We start from the raw sequence: 21332 nt of genomic DNA, 5'->3' as shown, positions 1-21332 counted from the left end.
GTCTTTAGTTGGACTGAGATCTCTTCCATGCTTCCTAGCTCTCCATTAAAGACAATAGCATGTTTCTTTAAAATCTTCGATAGACCTGCTTCGGACTCTGACATGAGATTCACCTCGGTCCAGTTCAGTTCGATTCTCTCAGCCAGGTTTTCCCCATTCGGACTGGATAGTTACGTTTAACGGCGTGCAGGGACAAGTCTGATGTCTGTCCGTTTAGCTGCACAATTATATCAATATGACCCTTCAATAGAACCACTTCCCCAGTATAGGTTTTTAGTATTATCTGTGAGGGTTCTTGGTAAACAGTTTCTGGTACCAATGAAACTGCTGCTCGAGTGTCTACCTCCATTTACACTGGTCGTCTAACAAGTAAAGAAGCAACCTAGTAATGGTTTGTTGTGCCTGCAACGGCCAGTAGGTTCAACAATAGTTTGTCATCTGACTGTAACTCTGTTCCTTTTTCACGCCCTTTTTATATTATGTGGCTCTTTTTCCCACTGTTCGGTTTTCCATTTGATATACTTGTTCATTTTATAGTTCTTGTTTGAAACTTGTTTGTTTCCTTAATGCACACGTTCGATGGGCTCCCCCTTACCACAATTCCTGCATTTTGCATCTTTTCACTAGCAGTCTGCTGCTGCATGCCCAGTTGTTTGCACATCGGTGGCAATTTCAAACCTGTGTCTGTGATTGGATCTCAGCCAACATTTTATGGATTCTAGTGCTTGAACTTAATTATTGAGCTTCCTTAGCTGCTAATTCCATAGAGATTGCAACTTCTAAAGCCTTCTTTAGGTTTAGGTTGTTCCCTGTTAACAGCCTTTTTTCAATAGTTTTGCTCCCTAACCCGCATACTGGTCTGTCTCTAATGGTGTCTTTCAGGACATCTCCAAATTCATAGTATTCGGCTAATTTCTTCAAAGTAGCTGTGAACGGTGTGATTGATTCACCTTGATGGTTACATTTATGCAACATAAACGTCTCAGCGAAGACCAACGGTTTAATTGAGAACCAGCCCTGCAATATCTCCACAATCTCATCACAGGGTTTTGAGCTTGGTTTTTCTGACAGCACCAGAATTCTCAGGAGTTTGAATGCTTTTCCCCGCCATTGTACTCAGGAAAGTTGGGACTATGATATCTGCCGCAATTTTATTCGTTTGGACAAAATAACCAAATCTTTCAGTCTATGAGCAACACTACGCGGTTTTCTCATCATATGGTCCCATGACGCCAAACATTCCTGCCATTTTTACGATGGAAAGTGCTTGTGTAAGCACCATGTGCCATGAAAGGTTTAGCATTACATTGCTTCTTTTTTCAAACAAGATATCCCTGAGCTCAGCCTGTTTCCTTCCGGGTTTTGTAATCCTCCCAGCTTTAAACTATTGTTGCAGAGTACCTACTACTTTCAGTACTCCCTGTACTGTTCCAGGATATTCTGGGCAGAGCACGTGGCAAGCTTCTTTTCGATGTTCTTTCCTCTGAAATCTACATTTAACCTTCAGTTCCTTCGATGGCTGCTACTGATACTTGGCACTCCTCTGTTACCAGTTTTGGTGTTGCAAAGTTTTTAGCTTCTTAATCCTTTTCAGATGTCTGTGCAGGAATCAACAATTATTCTTTTTTTTTTCCGGGAGTCTGCCAGCACTTTTTCCAACCTCCTCGTCGCCAGTTTTCTTTGTGGTATTTTTAAAGGATAAGCTTGCTGATCTGATTGTACAACCAAACAAGAGCTTTATCCACACGCTGTGAGGATAGACTGGCCGTTTGCCCGCAAAAATGGCTGACGATATAATCAACACATCATGTGATCGGTCTCTTAAAGTGACTTGTTCCAACTAGGAACAAACATGAATACACAACAATTCACTTCTCAAACTTTCCACACAAGGGTCAAAAAAAATGTACCATTTTATAATGAAAGGGCATAATTAACCTTGTTGAGAATCAAAAATAAAAATCACCCAAAATGACAGTGTCATTGGCTAGCTGCTATTGTTTCCTTTCATGTCCCTTGACTCTTTATGAATAACCAGCACTTATACTTAGATTTTAATAATAGACTTTCCCAACAAAGTCTAATGCCCCAATGTTTAATTTTAAGGAGATGTTCTTTTTTTTAAATTCACTGGGGAAGGAGCTGTATTGGCGATTGTTTTGAAATAAAATGCTGAACCATGTAGCCAAAACAGTAAAATATAAATTGGTAAGAATTCAAATTGTACAATGCTCTTGTCAGACCACACCTTGAATACTGTGTTCAGTTCTCATCACGATGGCATTCACGCACTGCGGCTAGTTCAGAGGGGGGGCCGTGAGAATGTGCCCCAATCATGGGGAAACTTCGACATTCAGCTTCCAAAGGAGGGCACTAAAAATGTGATATGGATGAGTGTTGTGCACGGAAGAATGGAGATTCTCTGTGGATGATGAGATAACTTGTATGGTCTCACTCACCTGTACTGATCCAGTATTCTGCTAAAATGATGCCAATGATCAAAGTATATACAGGCAGTGCACATTGTAGAGTTATCACTGCATATTCAAGGACATAATAATATTTGTTAATGAGGAAATTCCCTTCTATCATGTCCTTCCCCCCTCCCCCATACTTATCTTCCATTTAATCTCACCCACTCCCTTATACACAATAGGATATTACTGGCAGAATTGATCCTCTGTTGAAGTAGCTTTTAGGTGCTTTCAATCACATCAGATTTAGCATATGCAAGTTACTCTTAACATGAGCAATTTTTCAGTCAGCCAATTCTGGTTTGGAGACAGATAGCATCATTTGGAAATAGAACATTGTTAAGGGGGAGGAAAAGGACAGTTATTCACAGTAATGAAGTGACCTTTAATAACCAGATGCATGGTTCAGCTGCTGGTGCGTATTAGCTTCAGCATGAATTGTAGCCCTGTGTATTTTTGTGCCCCTGTACATGCAGGAATTCAAATCTATTGGAGATTCTCATAACAGAAAGGCCCAGCCATTTCTTGCTGCGGGAAACATTGATGACAAAAGACAGGTAGTGAGCTCCAGCTATAATACTCCAATTGGTCTGTACTCTGCTGACAACATACAAGATGCCATCCAGGGACAGCTGCATGGCCTGGCCATTGACCCACAGGAGCCGTAAGTATAGGGTTTGAATTCTGCCGAGTCTCTCTGTCTTACACTGGTCTGTTTTTGTTCTGTCCAGCTCTTGCTATTTGTACCCCCTGTATTACAAGAAATTGTGTTCTCCAATAAGCATGTGTTTTGTTGAAGACATAATTTTGGAGAAATTAAGCAGTTTTATGTATATAATGATAATGGTGAAATAAATTAAGAAATGAAACTTTACTACCTTCAATTTTATGGGTGACAAAATCAAATGAACCAGGTCTGACTGAAAAGACTTTTGCAGTTGGGGCTTAGATACCTTCCCACGCAAGTCCCCATTCTGACATGGGGACCATTTACATTATGGTAGATGCAGGTAGGTTTGAGCTTGCAGTGAATAAAATGAATAACAGTGGTGATGAAATTTAACAACATGATCACAGAATGTTATAGAAACCCTGCAGTGATTTTTGTTTATTCAGATGCTTAGAGGCTAAACATGCTTTTGTTTTTCCAATCATTACAAAGCGAGATTCTATTTCAGGTATTTGTGTTATCTTTAATCATTTTTCCTTACAGGAACTAGGCTACTTTGAACACAAGTTCAATACCAGGCCCAAACCCTTCTCAGTAGTTTCCACACAGAGCAGGTTTTATGCTTTATTTTTGATAGACTGCATGCCTCATGGCTTGATTTTTGCTTCTGACAAGAGGACCAAGGGAAGCACATCGGGCACAATGTATATCCACCCCTTTTAAAAATTAACGTGTTTAAATTAATACAGTCCAACAACCTTGCACACAAATGGATATATTTCAAATTCTATAAGTTCTTTTTCCAATGAAATACAAGTAGTTTTAGTTTAATTTTAGAACTTTATTTATTTGTCTGCTTTCGGGCGCTACCTTGTTTCTTTAAGATTTGGAAGCAAAGTATCGATTCTCAAAGTATTTTAGATTTTCAAAAGAAGAAGTGCTTTAATCCCTTGATCCTCTCACGATGAACATAAAAGTGTGCCCTCGAATTGTCTATTACATACTCCTATGTGTTTGGGTCCACTGTGGTTTACTGTTGTTTTATAAGCTCCATGACAGCATGTTGTACCAAAGCTTGGTTGATGCTTGATCCCTTGATATCGCATGTCAGGCAGTTTGCATTTATATTCGACACCCTGCCTAAAAGTGAAGAAACTAAAAGCAAGACACAGAGCTTTGGAAATCTGACATATCAGCAGGAAGGTCACAGCACGTTGATGGGCACGCAAAATAAAAAGATGGGTTAACGTTTCCACGCCGAATTTCATCTACGCTGTTAAATTGCCTTGTTTTTGTTTCTGATGCTTACCTATCTGCTGTGCATTTAGAGCTGTTTTATTTTAAACCAAGACTAATTTTAACTCATTATGTACTGTGACCAGACAAAGACTATATCAATAGTAAGGGTAACTAATGAATTATGGTAACTGGGGCAGTTATTAAAATGCAGTGTAAATGATACTTGCCATTAATGTGGTCGACTTGTGTGTAAATATCTTTGCATAGGAAATAAATCTATATTCTGAGAAATATCACTATCTGGATCCAATAGGAATCCCCAAGACCTTTCGTCACGTCTGCTGGACTTAGTCAGGATAAAATGAAATTTCTAAAAGATATATACCATTGACTGTATTTCTCTATCATGTGATTTCAATGGTGAAGATTCAAGATTATTCCGATTATTTCTCTCATAAGAATAAAAATGCATTGTGAATATAAAGTTTTAAAACTCAATTGCTGGTCATGATATCTACTATCAATGAATAATTGCATCCCTCTCTGCACACCATAACCTACTAATTGAAAATATATATCCATAAACCTCTACTTTTGCAGCACACCCATACACCTTCTGTACTAAGAAATCTTACAACATCAGGTTAAAGTCAACAGGTATGTTTGGAGTCACTAGCTTTTGGAGTGCAGCTCCTGCATCACCGAAGGAGCTGCACTCCGAAAGCTAGTGACTCCAAACAAATCTGTTGGACTTTAACCTGTTGTTGTAAGACTTCTTACTGTGCCCACCCCAGTCCAACACGGCATCTCCACATCATGGCTACCTTCTATACATTGCAAAACCTGTTACCTGCTATTTAATTATACAGTGCATTCATAACCTGCTACCTGATAGTTAATTATATGGTGCATTCATAAACTTGTTACATATCATTTAGTTATACAGTGCATTTATAAACCTGTTACGTTATTTAATTATACACTGCATTCATAAATTTGCCCTAAACTGCAGACCATAAACCTGTTGCATTAATATAATACAACCATAAACTTACCAGTTAGAGAGCACCTTTAACATAGAAAAATGCACCAGGGCATTTGACTGAGATATATTCAGACAAATGTGGACAATGAGACAAAAGAGAGGAATTAGGAAAGGCCACAGAAGTGTAACGTAAAGTAGTCTTTGCAGAAGGGGAAGCAAAGGCTTTTAGTTAGAGATTTCAGAGCAGGAGACTTAGTAGGCTGCAATCATAGACACCAGCGTTTGAGTAGAAGGAATTGGGTTTGAACAAAAGTTTGGAGTCAGGCCTGCTCCTTTTCTCACCCTCTGACCTGAGACGCATTTGGTGGCCGTGCTCTTGAGGGCCTGGACCTGGACGTGTCCGGTGGACCTTCAGGTGTCACAGGAATGAAGTGCCAACCTGTTCTGTCCGCTGCCCATCAGATGCGCCAGTGTCTGGTGGGCTGGGGGTGGGGGGGGGGGGAATTTGGAAGCGCTGTGGTGTTCCAGCATCTCCCCCATGGGAGGCACTGGCATGGGCCCCATTACGCCCTACTCCCTCAGTGTTCTTGATGGCCCCTGGGATATTCCATGGGATGGAGGTGAGGCCGGAGTGAGCCCCGGAGGCCCCACTGTCACTTGGTGGGATCAGCAGCAAATCTCTCTAAGTGCTGCCTTGGCGGGGAGAAACTCCCTGAGATTTTTTTTAAATGGCAAAATGAGATTGAATAGAGGGGTGATTCTTGACGCTGCAGCCGTCGAGAATCACCCCGCCCAACGCATCTGAAAGTGGACTTAGTTTTAAGTCCACTGAATCGCGTTCTTAGTCTCTCAAACGGAGAATCCCGGACAATATATTTTACCACTAATAGTAATTGCTTAATCCATTACAACAGAAACCTTGGAGTAAATGTTCATTTTTATATAATGTTGATATCTTATGAAATTATGAAGTAAAATACTTGCATGGAGGGCAGCAACTTGCTTGACACTGAATCCTTAAGCTACTGCACTGTAATGCAGTTACTTGGAAAATTGATAATTGTATTGCGTATAATCTTGTTTAAAATACTCATTTGACTCGAATAATATTTGCACAATTTGTAATGCAGTTTCAGAGATTTAACCACTTTGAAAATGTAACAGTTTCGTTATAATGGAGGACAACGGTCCAATCTAACCAAAGCCTGGGCTTTAGAACTGTAGTATCTCATTCCAACTAATCCAAATGCATTGACTTCAAAAACTAATCTTCATCAGGCAAGGCGGGTTTGGTACTGGCTCATCCGCTGGGTTCTTACTTGTGTTGTCTTTGCCAGGTGCACTGGGTTAAAAGTTTTCGTACAAGTCTGATACACCATCAATAATAGACGATGAATAATAAATGTAATTGAGGCTTTAATACATTAAACAGCAAGCCTCCTGCCTCTGGACCCGAACTGGGTTCGGAGACGGAGACTTGCCACTTTTATACAGAAGCCCCGAGGGGAGGAGCCACAGGCGGAGCCAGCCTGGACAAGCCCAGGCATGTACAACACAGCACAGTGAATATAATACAATGAACACAATAACGTGGTTTACCACATTCACCCCCTGTTTAAACAAAGTCCGGCGGGGTGGTGTTAAAGGTCAAGTCTGTCGGAGGCCTTGATCTTCCGCTGTGACCGCCTCAGTCCCGGCTGTCGTGTTGGCGCCGGCGTCGAGACCTGCTCGTCCGGGAGCGTGTTGTCATCTTCTTCTGAGTCGGCGAAGGGGGGGGGCGGTGCTTGTCCTCGGTGGGCCTGCGGGAGTCAGTTCGTGAGGGAGGTGGGGGGAGACGGTATAGGTGGGGTGTGGTGGTGATTGTCGCCGGGGAGCCTGCAGGAGCCAAATCCCGAAGGGAGACCGTGTCCTGCCACCCGTCCTGGTGTGTCACGTAGGCATATTGGGGGTTTGCATGGAGCAACATGACCTTCTCGATGAGGGGGTCGGTTTTATGGCTCCTCGCATGCTTGCGGAGAAGAACGGGCCCCGGGACTGTCAGCCAGGACGGAAGTGAGACCCCGGAGGTGGACTTCCTGGGGAAGGCACACATACACTCATGAGGAGTCTGGTTAGTGGCCGTACATAGAAGCGACCGGATAGAGTGGAGCGCATTGTGGAACATAGAACATAGAACATTACAGCGCAGTACAGGCCCTTCGGCAATCGATGTTGCGCCAACCTGTGAAACCACTGAAAAGCCCATCTTCACTATTCCCATAGAACATTACAGTGGACCTCCTGCGAGCGGGAGACTGGGAGACTTTTCGACCGTAGGATCAGGAGGACGGCCTTCTAGACCGTCGCGTTCTCCCTCTCCACCTGTCCATTTCCCCGGGGGTTATAGCTGGTCGTCCTGCTGGAGGCGATGCCTTTGCTGAGCAGGAACTGACACAACTCGTCGCTCATAAAGGAGGAGCCCCGATCACTGTGGGTATAGGCGGGGAACCCAAACAGGGTGAAAAGGCTGTGCAGGGCCTTGATGACGGTGGCAGAGATAGTCATGTCAGAGCAGGGGATGGCGAAGGGGAATCTGGAGTACTCATCAACGATGTTGAGGAAGTACACGTTACGGTCAGTGGATGGGAGGGGCCCTTTGAACTATTTGTTAGTCCTCCCAAAATGCATTCTTCACACTTTTCATGGTTAAATTCCATTTGCCACTCTTCTTTACATCTAACCAGCCCATCTATATTGCCCCGCAAACTAAGGCCTTGCTCCCTGCTAATTATCACACCACCAATTTTTGTGTCATCTGCGAACTTACATTCACATCCAGATCATTAATGTACACTACAAACAACAAGGGACCCAGCACCTGTCCCTCACGCAAAACTACTGGACACATGTTTCCAGTCACAAAAACAACCTTTAACCATCACCTCCTACCACAAAGTCAGTTTTGGATCCAGTTTGCCAAATTGCCCTGGATCTCATGGGCTCTTACATTCTTCAGCAGCCTCCCATGTGGGACCTTGTCAGAAGCTTTTCCCTTTTGCTTTTCATACGAATTTGTAATTTGGTTCATATATATGGCCGGGATTCTCCAATTCTGACGCCGGCGTGAAAAGCGGCGCCAACCACTCGGGCGTCAACCGGCCCCGATATTGAGGAATGCTCCCCTTCCTAGGGGGCTAGGTCGGCGCCGGAGTGGTCCCCGCAGCTCAGGCCGGCGCGGAACGGCCGGCGCGAGTTCGCGCATGTGCGGAACGGCCGGCGTGATTCCGCGCATGCATAGGGGTTCCCGTCTCCGCGGCGGCCCTCGGGCAATATGGCGGAGTTCTAAAGGGGCCCGGCCGGGAAGGAACATAGGCCCGCATGGAACCAGCCCACCCGCCGATCGGTAGGACCCGATCGCGGGCCAGGCCACCGTGGGGGCCGTCCCCTGGGGTCGGATCCCCCTGCCCCCCCCGCAGACACACCTTCCAGGTCCTGCCGTGTGGGGCCTGAGTAACCCACGCCGGCGGGACTCAGCCGAACTCGGCGGCCACTCGGACCGCCGGGGCCTGGAGAATCGCCGGGGGGGTGGGGGGTGCTTTCAACGGCCCCCGACCGGCGTGGCAGCGATCCTGTGGGTGTCCGGGAATCGGCGCTGGAAAATGGGGAAGCCAGCGTCGGGGCAGTGGGGCGTGATTCCCGCGTCCCCCCCCGGGGATTCTCCGACCAGGCGTGGGCCGGTGAATCCCGGCCATGGTCGTAAATAGGTAGTTCATCTTCCTCTAAAGGTGGATGAAATAAGTGCAGCGCTCCTTCTGTGGCTGGTACAGTTGGCTTGTGTGAATTGACAGATTTAACAAAATGTTACCCTCAATAGAACTGTCAAGGCTTCCAAGCCAAGATTAGACATGCTCAGTTTACCTTCCCCACATAGTTGTATTTTGATGGTAATTGGCTTTAGTTCTCTGTTTTGTGACGCCGGAAACGCATAACGTGATAGGGTGGAGAATGGAGTAAAGTTGAAAAATCGAGGTTTGCGCCAGGCGCCAGCGGATCCATGCAAAACCGTCATTTGCATGAAATTTAATATCATTAGCGGCTTGGACACAGTATGCCCCACCCTTCCACGATGCTCCACCCAAAGATGCTCCACCCCTCTTAGGCGGAAATCTCACAGGTGCGAATTAGTGAATGTATTGACACTCGGTGCCTGGGCACCATGGCTGCAGAGGGGGAGCAAGAGGCTAAAAAAACAGAAAAACCCTCTAAATTGCCAGGCCTGCAGGGGGTTGGTTGCCCGGATCAGGGGCAATTGTAGGGAGGGGCTTGATACCAAGTCCTTGGACTCAAGGGCCAGGATTCTCCTTTCTGGGGACTAAGTCCCCACGCCGGCGGGAAAAACGGCGCCAACCACTCTGGCGTCACCAGCCCCCGAAAGTGCGGAGCTCTCTGCACTAGGTGGACGCCGGAGGGGTTGGCGCCACGCCAGTCAGTGCCGAAGGGACTGCGCGAGTTCACGCATGCGCCAAAGGGCCGGCGTGATCTTACGCATGCGCGGGGGGTTCTCTTCTCCGCGCCGGCCATGGTGGAGCCCTGCAGGCGCCGGCGCGGAAGGAAGGAGTGCCCCCACGGCACAGGCCCGCCTGCAGATCGGTGGCCCCCCTCGGGGTCGGATCCTCCCGCGCCTCCCCGAGGACCTCACCAGCCGACTTACCGGCCAGGTCGCGCTGGTACGTGAGCTGAGTGACTCACGCCGGCGGGACTGACCAAAAACGGATGGCGGCCCATCGGGGCTCGGAGAATTGCCGGGAGGGGCCGCTGCCAACGGCCCCCGACCGGCGTGGCGTGAACCCCGGCCCCGCCCGAAAAACGGCGCCGGAGAATACGGCAGCCGGCATCGGGGTGGAGCGTCGGGATTTGGCCCCCCCCCGGGGATTCTCTGACCGGGCGGGGGGTCGGAGAATTCTGCTGAAGGTGTCCCCCTATGGATCAGGGTGGCCTGGCTAAGATCGCCGTTGCTGCAGTCTGTCTTTTAAACACACCTCTTTGGTGCCACGTACAGGCCCCTCCCCCTGATTTCTCACACTGCTGAGCGCTGCCTTTGTTCTTCGAATGCTCAGGGAGCCTCTGGTCATCTGGGAGCCCACCCAGCCACCCCTCTGGACACCAGCTGTTTAGTCAAGGGGATGGGCGTGGCCAGGCTCAAGCAGGGGCCCACCAGATGCTGGTAGTCCTCAGAAGCGCTGCCGAGGAAGCAGGGCATCAACAGAGCTCACCCCAACCAGAGGACACCTTCACTGGTGGCCTTTGCAGCCCTCCCTGCTCCTCCGCCCCTCTCAGGGCAGAGGCCTCACCAGAAGGAGACACTGCTTCACAAAATCAGTTGTGAGGATATGGGGTTCAGTTCGGCCTTGATGGTTGTGACAGAAATTATGTTAACATTCAAGATTAGTTTGGCTAGCAGGACACAGGGATAAAGGAGCAGGGTGAGTTATTTGTGATTGGAAAAATTTGCTCGTGTGGAGGCTCAGAAACGCCATGAACTGGTTGGACTGAGTAATGCATTTCCTGATGTAGAGTTTGATGTATTTCAATGTATGAGTTATGTGAGCCCGACAGGCTGCTGTAAAATGACTGCACAGGCAGACTCAATGGGTGCGCTCTGTAAATCACAATGTTCCACAGTCAGAGCAGAATGCACTTCTCCCCTTTCTGGCAGAATCCTTTACACAAAGCAAATATTTCAGCAATGTGCGAACAAGCCAGCAAGAGTCTTCATCCAGCTCTACAATACAGATAGTGAAAACGCCCATCTCGTAGCATGCTGTTTTAAAGCCAGGCACTGCAAGAACATATAGGCCAGTCTTATATTTCTTTTGCAAATGCAAGCATAATTTAGCATTGCTCGGGGAATAAATAAGAACTTCGCATTACACAGCATGATATGTGATGCAACTGAAGTTAATGGAGATGAAAATTGGATGTGGTTTAATAGGAATAGTTGGTCTCGTACTGCTGATAGTTACATTACATGCTCAACCACGTCACAGGTTCCCTGAGCTCATTGATTCAGTCACATTGATTCATTCATCCCAAGTCCACGTGCTTGCCACCAACTGGGCAGCACGGTAGCAGTGGTTAGCACAGTTGCTTCACAGCTCCAGGGTCCCAGGTTCGATTCCCAGCTTGGGTCACTGTCTGTGCGGAGCCTGAACGTTCTCCCCGTGTCTGCGTGGGTTTCCTCCGGGTGCTCCGGTTTCCTCCCACGGTCCAAAGATGTGCAGATTAGGTGGATTGCCCATGATAAATTGCCCTTAGTGTCCAAAAAAAAGCTTAAGTGGGGTTACGGGGTTACGGATGGAGGCATGGGATTAAGTGGGGTGCTCGTTCCAAGGGCTGGTGCAGACACGATGGGCCGAATGGCCTTCTTCTGCACTGTAAATTCTATGATCCTATGAAGTTACTATCCAATACTGCTGCTGGCGCAGGCAGCCACCCCCCAGCAAGCCTGACAATTCTCAACGGTCTTTCTTTAGCCTCCCACTCTCCTTCCGCAGCCAAGGCACGCAGTCCACGTTTGTCAATAGTTGCAGTGATTCATCCCCCCAAGACTTCTGCCTGAGAGGAGCGGAGCATCGCAGAAGGGCAGAGCACCGTTAGTCGCATTTAAATGCATGTGAATGCCAGTTTTGCATGTCACCGCTGGCACGGGACTCCAGAACATGTTGCCCGAATCGGCGCCGGGTGCCGATCTTGATTTTGGCTGGAAGCCCAATTCTCCGCCCGATCGCGGTTTGCATTTGCGAGGAATAGAATTTCACCCAGTGTGCCCAGTTCATTTGGTTATCTGTGCATTGTCTCTGGCCCTCTGAAGAAATTAAATTGGGCTTGGGTGTTAACAAAAGATGGGCGTTAGCCAATCAGCAGCTTGTCTGACACACCATTTTAATTTTTTTTCCAGCTGATGGAAATGATTTTAATGACAGTGTGTTGGACAGATTATCTACTATTGCCTAAGGGTTATTTCATTCCCCCACCCCCAATTTGATAACATCCGCACATGTTTTCAATTTGTATCGACTTGCTGAAAACAACTTTTCATTCAACCAATAACATTTGTACCGCACAAAGACTTTCCACATCATCTGTAGGTTTAGTAAAGTGCCAACATCATATTGAATGAGGAGTTAGAAAATGGAAATATATAGGAAACGGATATTAAGAGTGGAATAGTGACCCCTGAGGCCTTCCCACCTCATTGCCAATTGAGGCCAGTAAGTGGTTAATTAATGCCAACTCAAAGGCCTCATCCTGCTTCCACTGGTATTCACCTATCAAGGGACGGGGACTCACTGTGCAGGAAGCCAGAAGAGATTGTAGGCTCAAGAGGGTTTCCCTTTCCAAAGGCACTCAACTACCTGATCAAGGGAACTGACATCAGGAACGGGAGGTCCCACCGAGAGCCAGCCTGCCCTAGCTGCCGACACCCATTCTGCCATCACTTACCTGTGGCCTGGAAAACCCAGCGATGCTGGGCCTCAGATGGTTGCACCTCCAGCCCACTGGCACAGCCAAGCAACGCACAGCTGCCAGCCTCTGATTGAATGGCAGCTTTCAGTGGGAGGGGAGGGCAGAATTGGGGTTCCCCATGATCGGTGATCGCAGAGAAGGCCCGCTGTGGCCCCAATTTCCAGCGGGCCTCCCTGAAAGGAGGTGATGTGGGGCTCGCGCTGGACAACCCAATGGCCTCCCTAAGAAACTGACAAATATTATTAGACTCTAAAAATATTTATCTCAAGTGTTTTGAGGTTTAAGTGGCTGTACACAAAATGTCATCTGCTTACTGTAACCTACATGCTCATACAGAACTGAACCAGCACCAGGAGTTGAAAACTCAGACGTATACAAGATGCTACACAACAACCCGGAGGAAAGGAGTGAGCCAAGGCAATCTGGGTCCTTCCGAGCAATCCAAGATTACCTGGAGACAGATGAGAGCGGTGAGCATCATCATCTCCTTGTCTTTAATAGTGAAGCATGCTGAACTAGTTGGATATCAAAGATCCAATTGTGGAAAGTCATCATATGATATCATATATGTTTGAACACCTGACTTAGGCATCTCTTCCATTCTTGGCATTGCTTTGTTTGTGAGATCAGTGGGTGAAAGGATGCTCGGGCTGATGAGGTGACTTGCTATTCAGATAGGGTGAGACTCTCCAGCCCCAACACTGGAGAGCAGCATCGTGGGAGGGCCGGGATAATTTGAAGAGCCGATAAATGTCATTAGCTTTCCAAATTTTCCCATCCCATCCACCGTCGGTGTTGGGGCCCAAAGCTCCCGGATATAGGACCCATTTAATCTTGGCTGTGGTGACAGTAAAAGGGATTGTGAAAGTAATTCAAAGTATAGATCATTATTGTTTACAGCAAGCAAAGGGTGTAGAAATGGCTGATCAGACAACAATATTCGCTCAATTTTCTGCAGTTAGTTTATGTATCTGATGGTAGTGACTGTTTCAAATTTGGAATCATTGATAACGAACAGTTTAATTTTCTGCCAAATGACACAGGTGCTCGTCCCATGGTGACTAAAAGTGTGAGGGCTCCGGTGGCAAAGGTTGGTGCTTCCATTGGAAGTGTTCAAAAGCTGCCACTGTGCGACAAGTGTGGAAACGGAATAGTGTAAGTATGTTTCAAAAGGAAGACGGTTTACTGTAATAGGAAGAAGATGCGTCCGACATGAAAGCGGGTTTTAAGCTCCCTCTCGCTTACTATTTCTGACTAATATGTTTTCCTGCATTGTGACCACAATCACCTTAGTGGTGTGAATTAGCCAACTGTTCTTCTCCACCCTGAGACCCACATTCCAAACTGATCCAAAACGGATGGGATGACTGCAAGAATCTGACGTGAATTGCGTTTACCAAACTTGGATGTTGGGTTACATTTCTGGAGAGAGGCTCAATTAACAATTAACAATTGTGGTTTCCATTCTAGCGATGGGATGCTACCAATGTCATACTGCTTAAAGGTAGACACATCTTTCAGTTACCTGAATTGGACTATTATAAAACAATCATGGGAAAGAGCAGGTTCCCATCTTATAAAATGTTGTGCATTGAACAAAACTGTTAACCTCCACCTTACCAGCAATGCTTAATTCCCCTTCATTTAGATTCCATTGATTTCATAGAATTTACAGTGCAGAAGGAGGCCATTTGGCCCATCGAGTCCGCACCGGCCCTTGGAAAGAGCACCCCACCCAAGCCACACTTCCAACCTATCCCCGCAACCCCACCCAACCTTTTTGGACACTAAGGGCAATTTAGCATGGCCAATCCACCTAACCTGCACGTCTTTGGACTGTGGGTGGAAACCGGAGCACCCGGAGGAAACCCACGCAGACACACGGGGAGGATGCGCAGACTCGGCACAGACAGTGATCCAGGCCAGGAATCGAACCTGAGACCCTAGAGCTGTGAAGCAACTGTGCTACCGTGCTGCCCATACGGTTTAGAGCACAGGTTTAAAAAAATTATTGTGCAGGATGTGGGCATCGCTGGCTAGGCTGACAGTTACTTGCCTGCCCCTAATTGCCCTTAAGATGTGTGTGTATGTGTGAGGGGGGGGCGGTGGTGGGGTGTCTTCTCCTGTTTGCTTTTTGTATCATCGTCAGAACTCTACTTACAAAGGGATTACAATGCTGTTGTGCAAAGGGCAAATTTCCCTCCCCCACCACCGCCCTGTGATTAGAGACTATAAAAGGAACACTCTCATCAATTTGGTTGTTGGGTGCCATTTCAAACTGTCAAATTGCTAAATAATTCAGCAATGGCCTACCCACCTTTCTTTAAATATTTCCGATTAAGGGGCAATTTAGCGTGGCCAATCCACCTACCCGGCACATCTTTGGGTTGTGGGGAGAATGTGCAAACTCCACACGCACAATGCTACCCACCTTTTTGAAAAGAGGAAGCTCGCATTCACCAAAACATGTCCAGCTCCCCCCCAGAAATAACAGTTGCCTGAAAATGTTGTTTAGTGGTTGGGGAGTGAGGGGGTTGGTGCAGGGGTTGGGGGGGGGTGGTGGTGCAGGGTTGTGGTGGGTGGCGGAGTGATTTGGCATCACAGGGGAAGGGGGTGCTCGGGTGTTATTGGAGTAGCAGACGTCACTTCATCTCATTCCCTTTATGTCCTGGACGAATTTCAGGCAGGTATTGAGGGCTCGACTGGGCTATTCCTGAAATTTCGCACCAGCTTTGTTCCTGAGAGGCCCAGTCCTGTTAAGATCAGGCATGAGTTTCATTCTGAGCTCCTGAAGGCCCCAAAGGTAATCAATCTTAAGGACTACCGCAAGAATTCTCCTGTGAGCAAGGACGATGTTCTTCATTTCTATAAGGTTGGCCTGGTAAGGGTCTTGGGTTCCCCCTATAGGAGGGGCAGGGTACTGTCCCAAACCCCCAGCAGAACAAGTATCTGTGTTGCACTGTTGCAGGTACTGATCAGCAGTCCCAAACATTTCAATAACCAACAGAAGAAGAGTGAGATGGACCCAAAACGTTATCTCTATTTACTCTCTGCACAGATGCTGCCAGATCGGCTGTGTTTTTCCAGCATTTTACTGTTTTTGTTTCAGATTCTAGCATCGGCAGCATTTTGCTTTTAGTTAAACAGGCATCTCCTTGGGAACTGGGACAGGGTCAATAACTGGCAATGGAGAGGGTAGAGGTACCATCCCACCACACTGCCATCCATACCAACCCCCCTCCCCTTGCTACCCTCCCTTCCCTCACAACAGATCCACAAAAAGTCTAGCCAAGTACCTCGTTAAAAGTAGTAAAGTTAAACTTCAAAGAAATTTTGTGTAACTAATTGATGTGTCTAGTCCTGAAAACCCTGCACCTCCCTCCCTTTCACTTATTATAACATTCATAAAGTAAGCAAACAGGTACTGTATGACTTTTCATGTTCCAACTCTAATGGCCTTGTCTTCGGACCCCGATTAGTTTGAGTAGCCAGGTTGGCCTTCTGCATTTTTCACTCAATCATTCTGGGTGACTAAACATCTCTTGGTTCAGTCGGCAGTTACGAAGACAAATGCAATGATAGCATTCATGTCGAGAGGGCTAGAATACAAGAGCATGGATGTACTTCTGAGGCTGTATAAGGCACAGGTCAGACCCCATTTGGAGTATTGTGAGCAGTCTTGGGCCCCGTATCTAAGAAAGGATGTGCCGGCCTTGGAAAAGGTCCAGAGGAGGTTCACAAGAATGATCCCTGGAATGAAGAGCTTGTCATATGAGGAGCAGTTGAGGTTTCTGGGTCTCTACTCGAAGTTTAGAAGGATGAGGGGGGATCTTATTGAAACTTACAGGATACTGCGAGGCCTGGATAGAGTGGACGTGGAGAGGATGTTTCCACTTGTAGGAAAAACTAGAACCAGAGGCCACAGCCTCAGACTCAAGGGACGATCCTTTAAAACTGAGATGGGGAGGAATTTCGTCAGCCAGAGGGTGGTGAATCTTTGGAACTCTGCCGCAGAAGGCTGTGGAGGCCAAATCACTGAGTGTCTTTAAGACAGATATAGATATGTTCTTGATTAATAAGGGGATTGGGGTTCTGGGGAAAAGGCAGGAGACTAGGGATGAGAATCGTATCAGCCATGATTGAATGGCGGAGCAGAGTCGATGGGCCAAGTGGCCTTATCCTGCTCCTATGTCAAATGGACTTATGGTTCAATTTCTCATGGGATGCGCGTCCTGGGTCAATTCGCCATGGGAGTCATTGACCTGACTTTATGCTCTCACCCACCCATTTCACATCTGAAAAATGGGTGTATCAGTGCCCAATTTCTCCCCCCCTCCCCCAACCCTCTGCACCCCTAGCTTCTAAGTTGTTAAAATAGTCTCCAGGTTTTGCACATAAACTTAATTATCGTAAAATAATTCTTACCCACAGAGGCACAGTGGTCAAAGCCCGTGACAAGTATCGGCACCCAGAATGCTTTATCTGCTCTGACTGTGGCGTGAACCTCAAGCAGAAAGGTTACTTTTTCATAGAAGGACAACTGTACTGCGAGGTCCATGCAAGAGCACGAACAAAACCACCAGAGGGACACGATGCTGTACCTGTTTATCAAAATACGAAGGCTTAATTTTTCTGTAGAGATCTGAAAGATCAGATCCATTAATATGTCGCTGTTTCACCGAATTTCAAAATGTGGTTAATGTCTAAATACAGTCTTCCACGGCAAGATAGATTTAGAAAATGCTACTTGTTCAATTATCCGTGTTAGCAGATTGCTACCTTGTAGACCTTGCAGAAAGAAACACTGCTGTATGCGTTGGCACATTGATACAACTAATTATATAAACAATTTAGTTTGTATAATCATATCTGTAAAAGCTATTGAATCAATGCATTGTTAAAGCACATTGTACAATGAGTGTGAATGGAATGTACTGAGCACCAGGCCTGTGAAATATATATTAAACAAATCTTCCAGCAGACTTGCATCATATTTTATGGTATTGTGATAGTAGGTCATTGAATGGGATTTGTACTGGCTTTGCCCACATGCCTCAGTGATTAAGTCAAAAAGCCGTGGTAAACCCACAATTCAAGATTCTCTCAAAAGCTGTGGCCCTCTGACTTCACTGATTGGTTCCTTGCCTTGAGGCCAAGTCTGATTGACAGCTGGACCTCCAATCAGGTGTTCATCGATGCCAAGGGTCCAGGGTGAAGGGAATGGGTGGAGTCGACCAGGGGAGGGGGGGGCATCATTTGGGGGAGGAATTGACTGGAGGAGAGTAGGTGATTAGGGGCGGGGTTGGGCAATCAACAGGGATTCATCGATCCTGGAGGTGGTGGGGGATGGAAGGGAGAAATCAAGGCCTGTTGGGTGGTGATGGGAAGACTGGAGGCCTCATGGGAAAGGCGTGTCAGAGGCTGATAGACAGAGACTCCACAGGCAGGGATCTGGATCTGAAGGAGGAGTGAAGGCACCTCCTGAATCCTCCAGCTCGACACCTCGATGAAGCTCTGCCATGTTCCCCATTACTCAGAGAACTGGCTAACAGCAATGACATTTCAAAAACTGCATGATAGTCTCATTATCAAATCTAAAGTACCAACCCATCTCTGTGGCCTCAATGAAAGCTGCAAAGGAGTGAGTTGGAGGCAGGTTTGGGTTAGAAAATTGATTCCTGAGATTTTAGCGCCCCCCCCCCCCCCCCCCCCCCACGCCCTCTCACTTCCCTCCACGCAACCTGAACCTATTTTTAAGCAAAGATTTAACCCATTGTATCAGACCACATAAATACATACGTCTGCGACATTGTGGAGTTCTACCTGTTTTGTTGGTTGGTATTTAACCTCACCCAACAGATTTAACCAGTTGCCAGATGTTGATACGTATTACTGTTATCAATTATAAAATATATTACCTCCATGTAGCAAAGGTCACTGAAAATGACTCTCCAATAAAAGGTCAGATGTTACCACTTGGGAGGAGGGATGTGTCAATGCAATCACCTAATTTGTTTATCTGCATTAGAGGAATTCAAAATCAAGCTAAATGCTTACTTCGATGCATAGATTTCTTCTAGAGCTCAACAACCTTACTACAGACTTGAATTTGGAATGGCCAAAGCTTCAGGGAGAAACAATTTTAAACATTGTTCTCTGCTCTTTTGCATTGACAGGGATTAGCCTAGCAGACATGGTATTCGCCCCATCCAAAAGCCACAAAGACGGCAGTAATGTTCCACACGAACCTCCTCCCAAATCTCTTCATCTAAATCTAATGTACGTACATTTGCATGAAGTGCGAGTGACTGCACTTGACATCAAGGCAGCATTTGATCAAGTATGGCATCAAGGAGGCCTGGCAAAACTGGAGTCAATGGGAATCAGGGAAAAACTCTCCACTAGTTGGAGTCCTATCTGCCACAAAGTAAGGTGGCTGTTGGAGATCAGCCATCTGGGTCCTGGGACATCACTGCAGTAGTTCCTCAGGCACCATCCTCAGCTGATTCATCAATAACCTTCCTCCCAACTTAAGTTCCAACGTGGGGATGTCACAGGTGATTGCACAATGTTCAGCACCATTCGCGACTCCTCAGATAATGAAGCAGTCCACATGCAAATGCAACAAAACCTGGACAATATTCAGGTTTGGGCTGACAAATGGCAAGTAACCACACAAGTGTCAGGCAATACCCATCTCCAATAAGAGAGAATCAAACTATTGTCCCTTGACAGCCCACGGCAGCACGGTAGCATTGTGGTTAGCACAATTGCTTCACAGCTCCAGGGTCCCAGGTTCGATTCCCGGCTTAGGTCACTGTCTGTGCAGAGTCTTCACGTTCTCCCTGTGTCTGCGTGGGTTTCCTCCGGGTGCTCCGGTTTCCTCCCACAGCCCAAAGATGTGCAGGTTAGGTGGATTGGCCATGCTAAATTGCCCTTAGTGTCCAAAATTGCCCTTAGTGTTGGGTGGGGTTACTGGGTTATGGGGATAGGGTGGAGGTGTGGGCTTGGATAGGGTGCTCTTTCTAAGAGCCGGTGCAGACTCGATGGGCCGAATGGCCTCCTTCTGCACTGTAAATTCTATGAAATCTATGACATTCAATGGCTTTACATCACTGAATCCCCCACTATCAACATACTGGGGATGTTACCATTGATCAGAAACTAAACTGGACTTGCTATTGAAATATTGTGGCTACAAGGGCAGGTCAGAGGGTAGGAATCCTCCTGACTCCCCAAAACCTGTTCGCCACCTACGAGGCAGTAGTCAGGAGTGTAATGGAATACTCCCCACTTGCCTGGATGAGTGCAGCTCCACCAATGCACAAGAACACAAGAAGCTCAATGCCATCCAGGACAAAGCAGCCGCTTGATTGCTTCCCTTCCACAAACATTCACTCCCTCCACCACTGATGCACAGCAGCAGCCATGTGCATCATCTACAATATGCACTGCAGGAACTCACCAAGGCTCCTCAGGCAGCACCTTCCAAACCCACGACCACTACCATCTCGGAGGAACAAGGACAGCAGATACATGGGAACCCCACCAACTGGAGGTTCCCTCCAAGTCACTCAATATCCTGACTTGTAAATATATCGCCGTTCCTCCACTGTCGCTGGGTCAAAATCCTGGAACTCCCTCCCTAATACAACAGTGGGTGTACCCATACCACATGAACTGCAACAGTTCAAAAAGGCAGCTCACCACCACCCTCTCAAGGGCACTTAGGGATGGGCAAGAAATGCTGGCCGCGCAAGCAAAGCCCACATTCCGGAAAAATAAATAATAAAAATATTATTTAAGTAATATACTACTTTTCTATTCTTCCAGCCACATTTCCCTACTATTCCAGCTTTTGACTAAAATTTTGACCACTTCCATAACTTATCGATCGCCACTTGCAGACTCCTTATATAATCTTCACAGCCAATTTTCCTACCTATCTTTGTGTCACCTGCAAATTTAGCAACCATACATTCAGTCCCTTCACCCAAGTTATTGACATCGTTTGTGAATATTTGGCACCCCAGCACTAATCCCTGTGGCACATTAGTTGCAGCTTGCCTATTTGAAAATGACCCATTTATCCCTACTCTCTCTGCTTCCTGTTAGCTAACCAATCCTCTATCCATCCTAATATGTTACTTGCTACACCATGTTCTCTTACCTTGGATATGGCACTGTATCAGATGCTCATTGGAAATCCAAATACAGGTTCCCCATTATCCTCATTTCTTATTACTCCCTCAAAGAACTCTAATAAATTAGTCAAACATTCCCTGCGGAAGTGAGTTCCACATTCTCACCTCTGTTTGAATACTTCTGAATTTCCTATTGGGTTTCTTGGTGGCTGCCTATTATTCACTGGCTTCCAGTTGTGCTCCACCACCTCACAAAATAAAACATTCTCTCCATATCCACTCTGCCAAAACCTTTCAAAATTGTAAACACCATG

The 21332-nt window shown here is 46.6% G+C and overlaps 1 protein-coding gene across 2 annotated transcripts in view; it reads left to right on the top strand.

The window, feature by feature from the left end:
* Positions 1-17854, top strand: part of pdlim3b (PDZ and LIM domain 3b) — a 97299-nt gene extending 79445 nt beyond the window's left edge. Inside the window, exons 4-7 of one of the 2 annotated variants that reach the window (XM_072515896.1) lie at positions 3688-3758; positions 13211-13344; positions 13918-14029; positions 17306-17854. In XM_072515896.1, coding sequence (XP_072371997.1) covers positions 3688-3758; positions 13211-13344; positions 13918-14029; positions 17306-17501 — 513 coding nt within the window. In that variant the 3' untranslated portion in view covers positions 17502-17854. Of the gene's footprint in view, positions 1-2950; positions 3139-3687; positions 3759-13210; positions 13345-13917; positions 14030-17305 lie in introns of both variants that reach the window. The other variant, XM_072515895.1, reaches the window with a different exon arrangement.
* The last annotated feature ends 3478 nt before the right edge of the window (positions 17855-21332 follow it).

This window comes from Scyliorhinus torazame, chromosome 9 (assembly GCF_047496885.1).
Source record: "Scyliorhinus torazame isolate Kashiwa2021f chromosome 9, sScyTor2.1, whole genome shotgun sequence".
Lineage (NCBI taxonomy): Eukaryota > Metazoa > Chordata > Chondrichthyes > Carcharhiniformes > Scyliorhinidae > Scyliorhinus > Scyliorhinus torazame.
The sequence above is the reverse complement of the archived record's forward strand: the minus strand, read 5'-3'. Positions and strand labels throughout refer to the sequence as shown.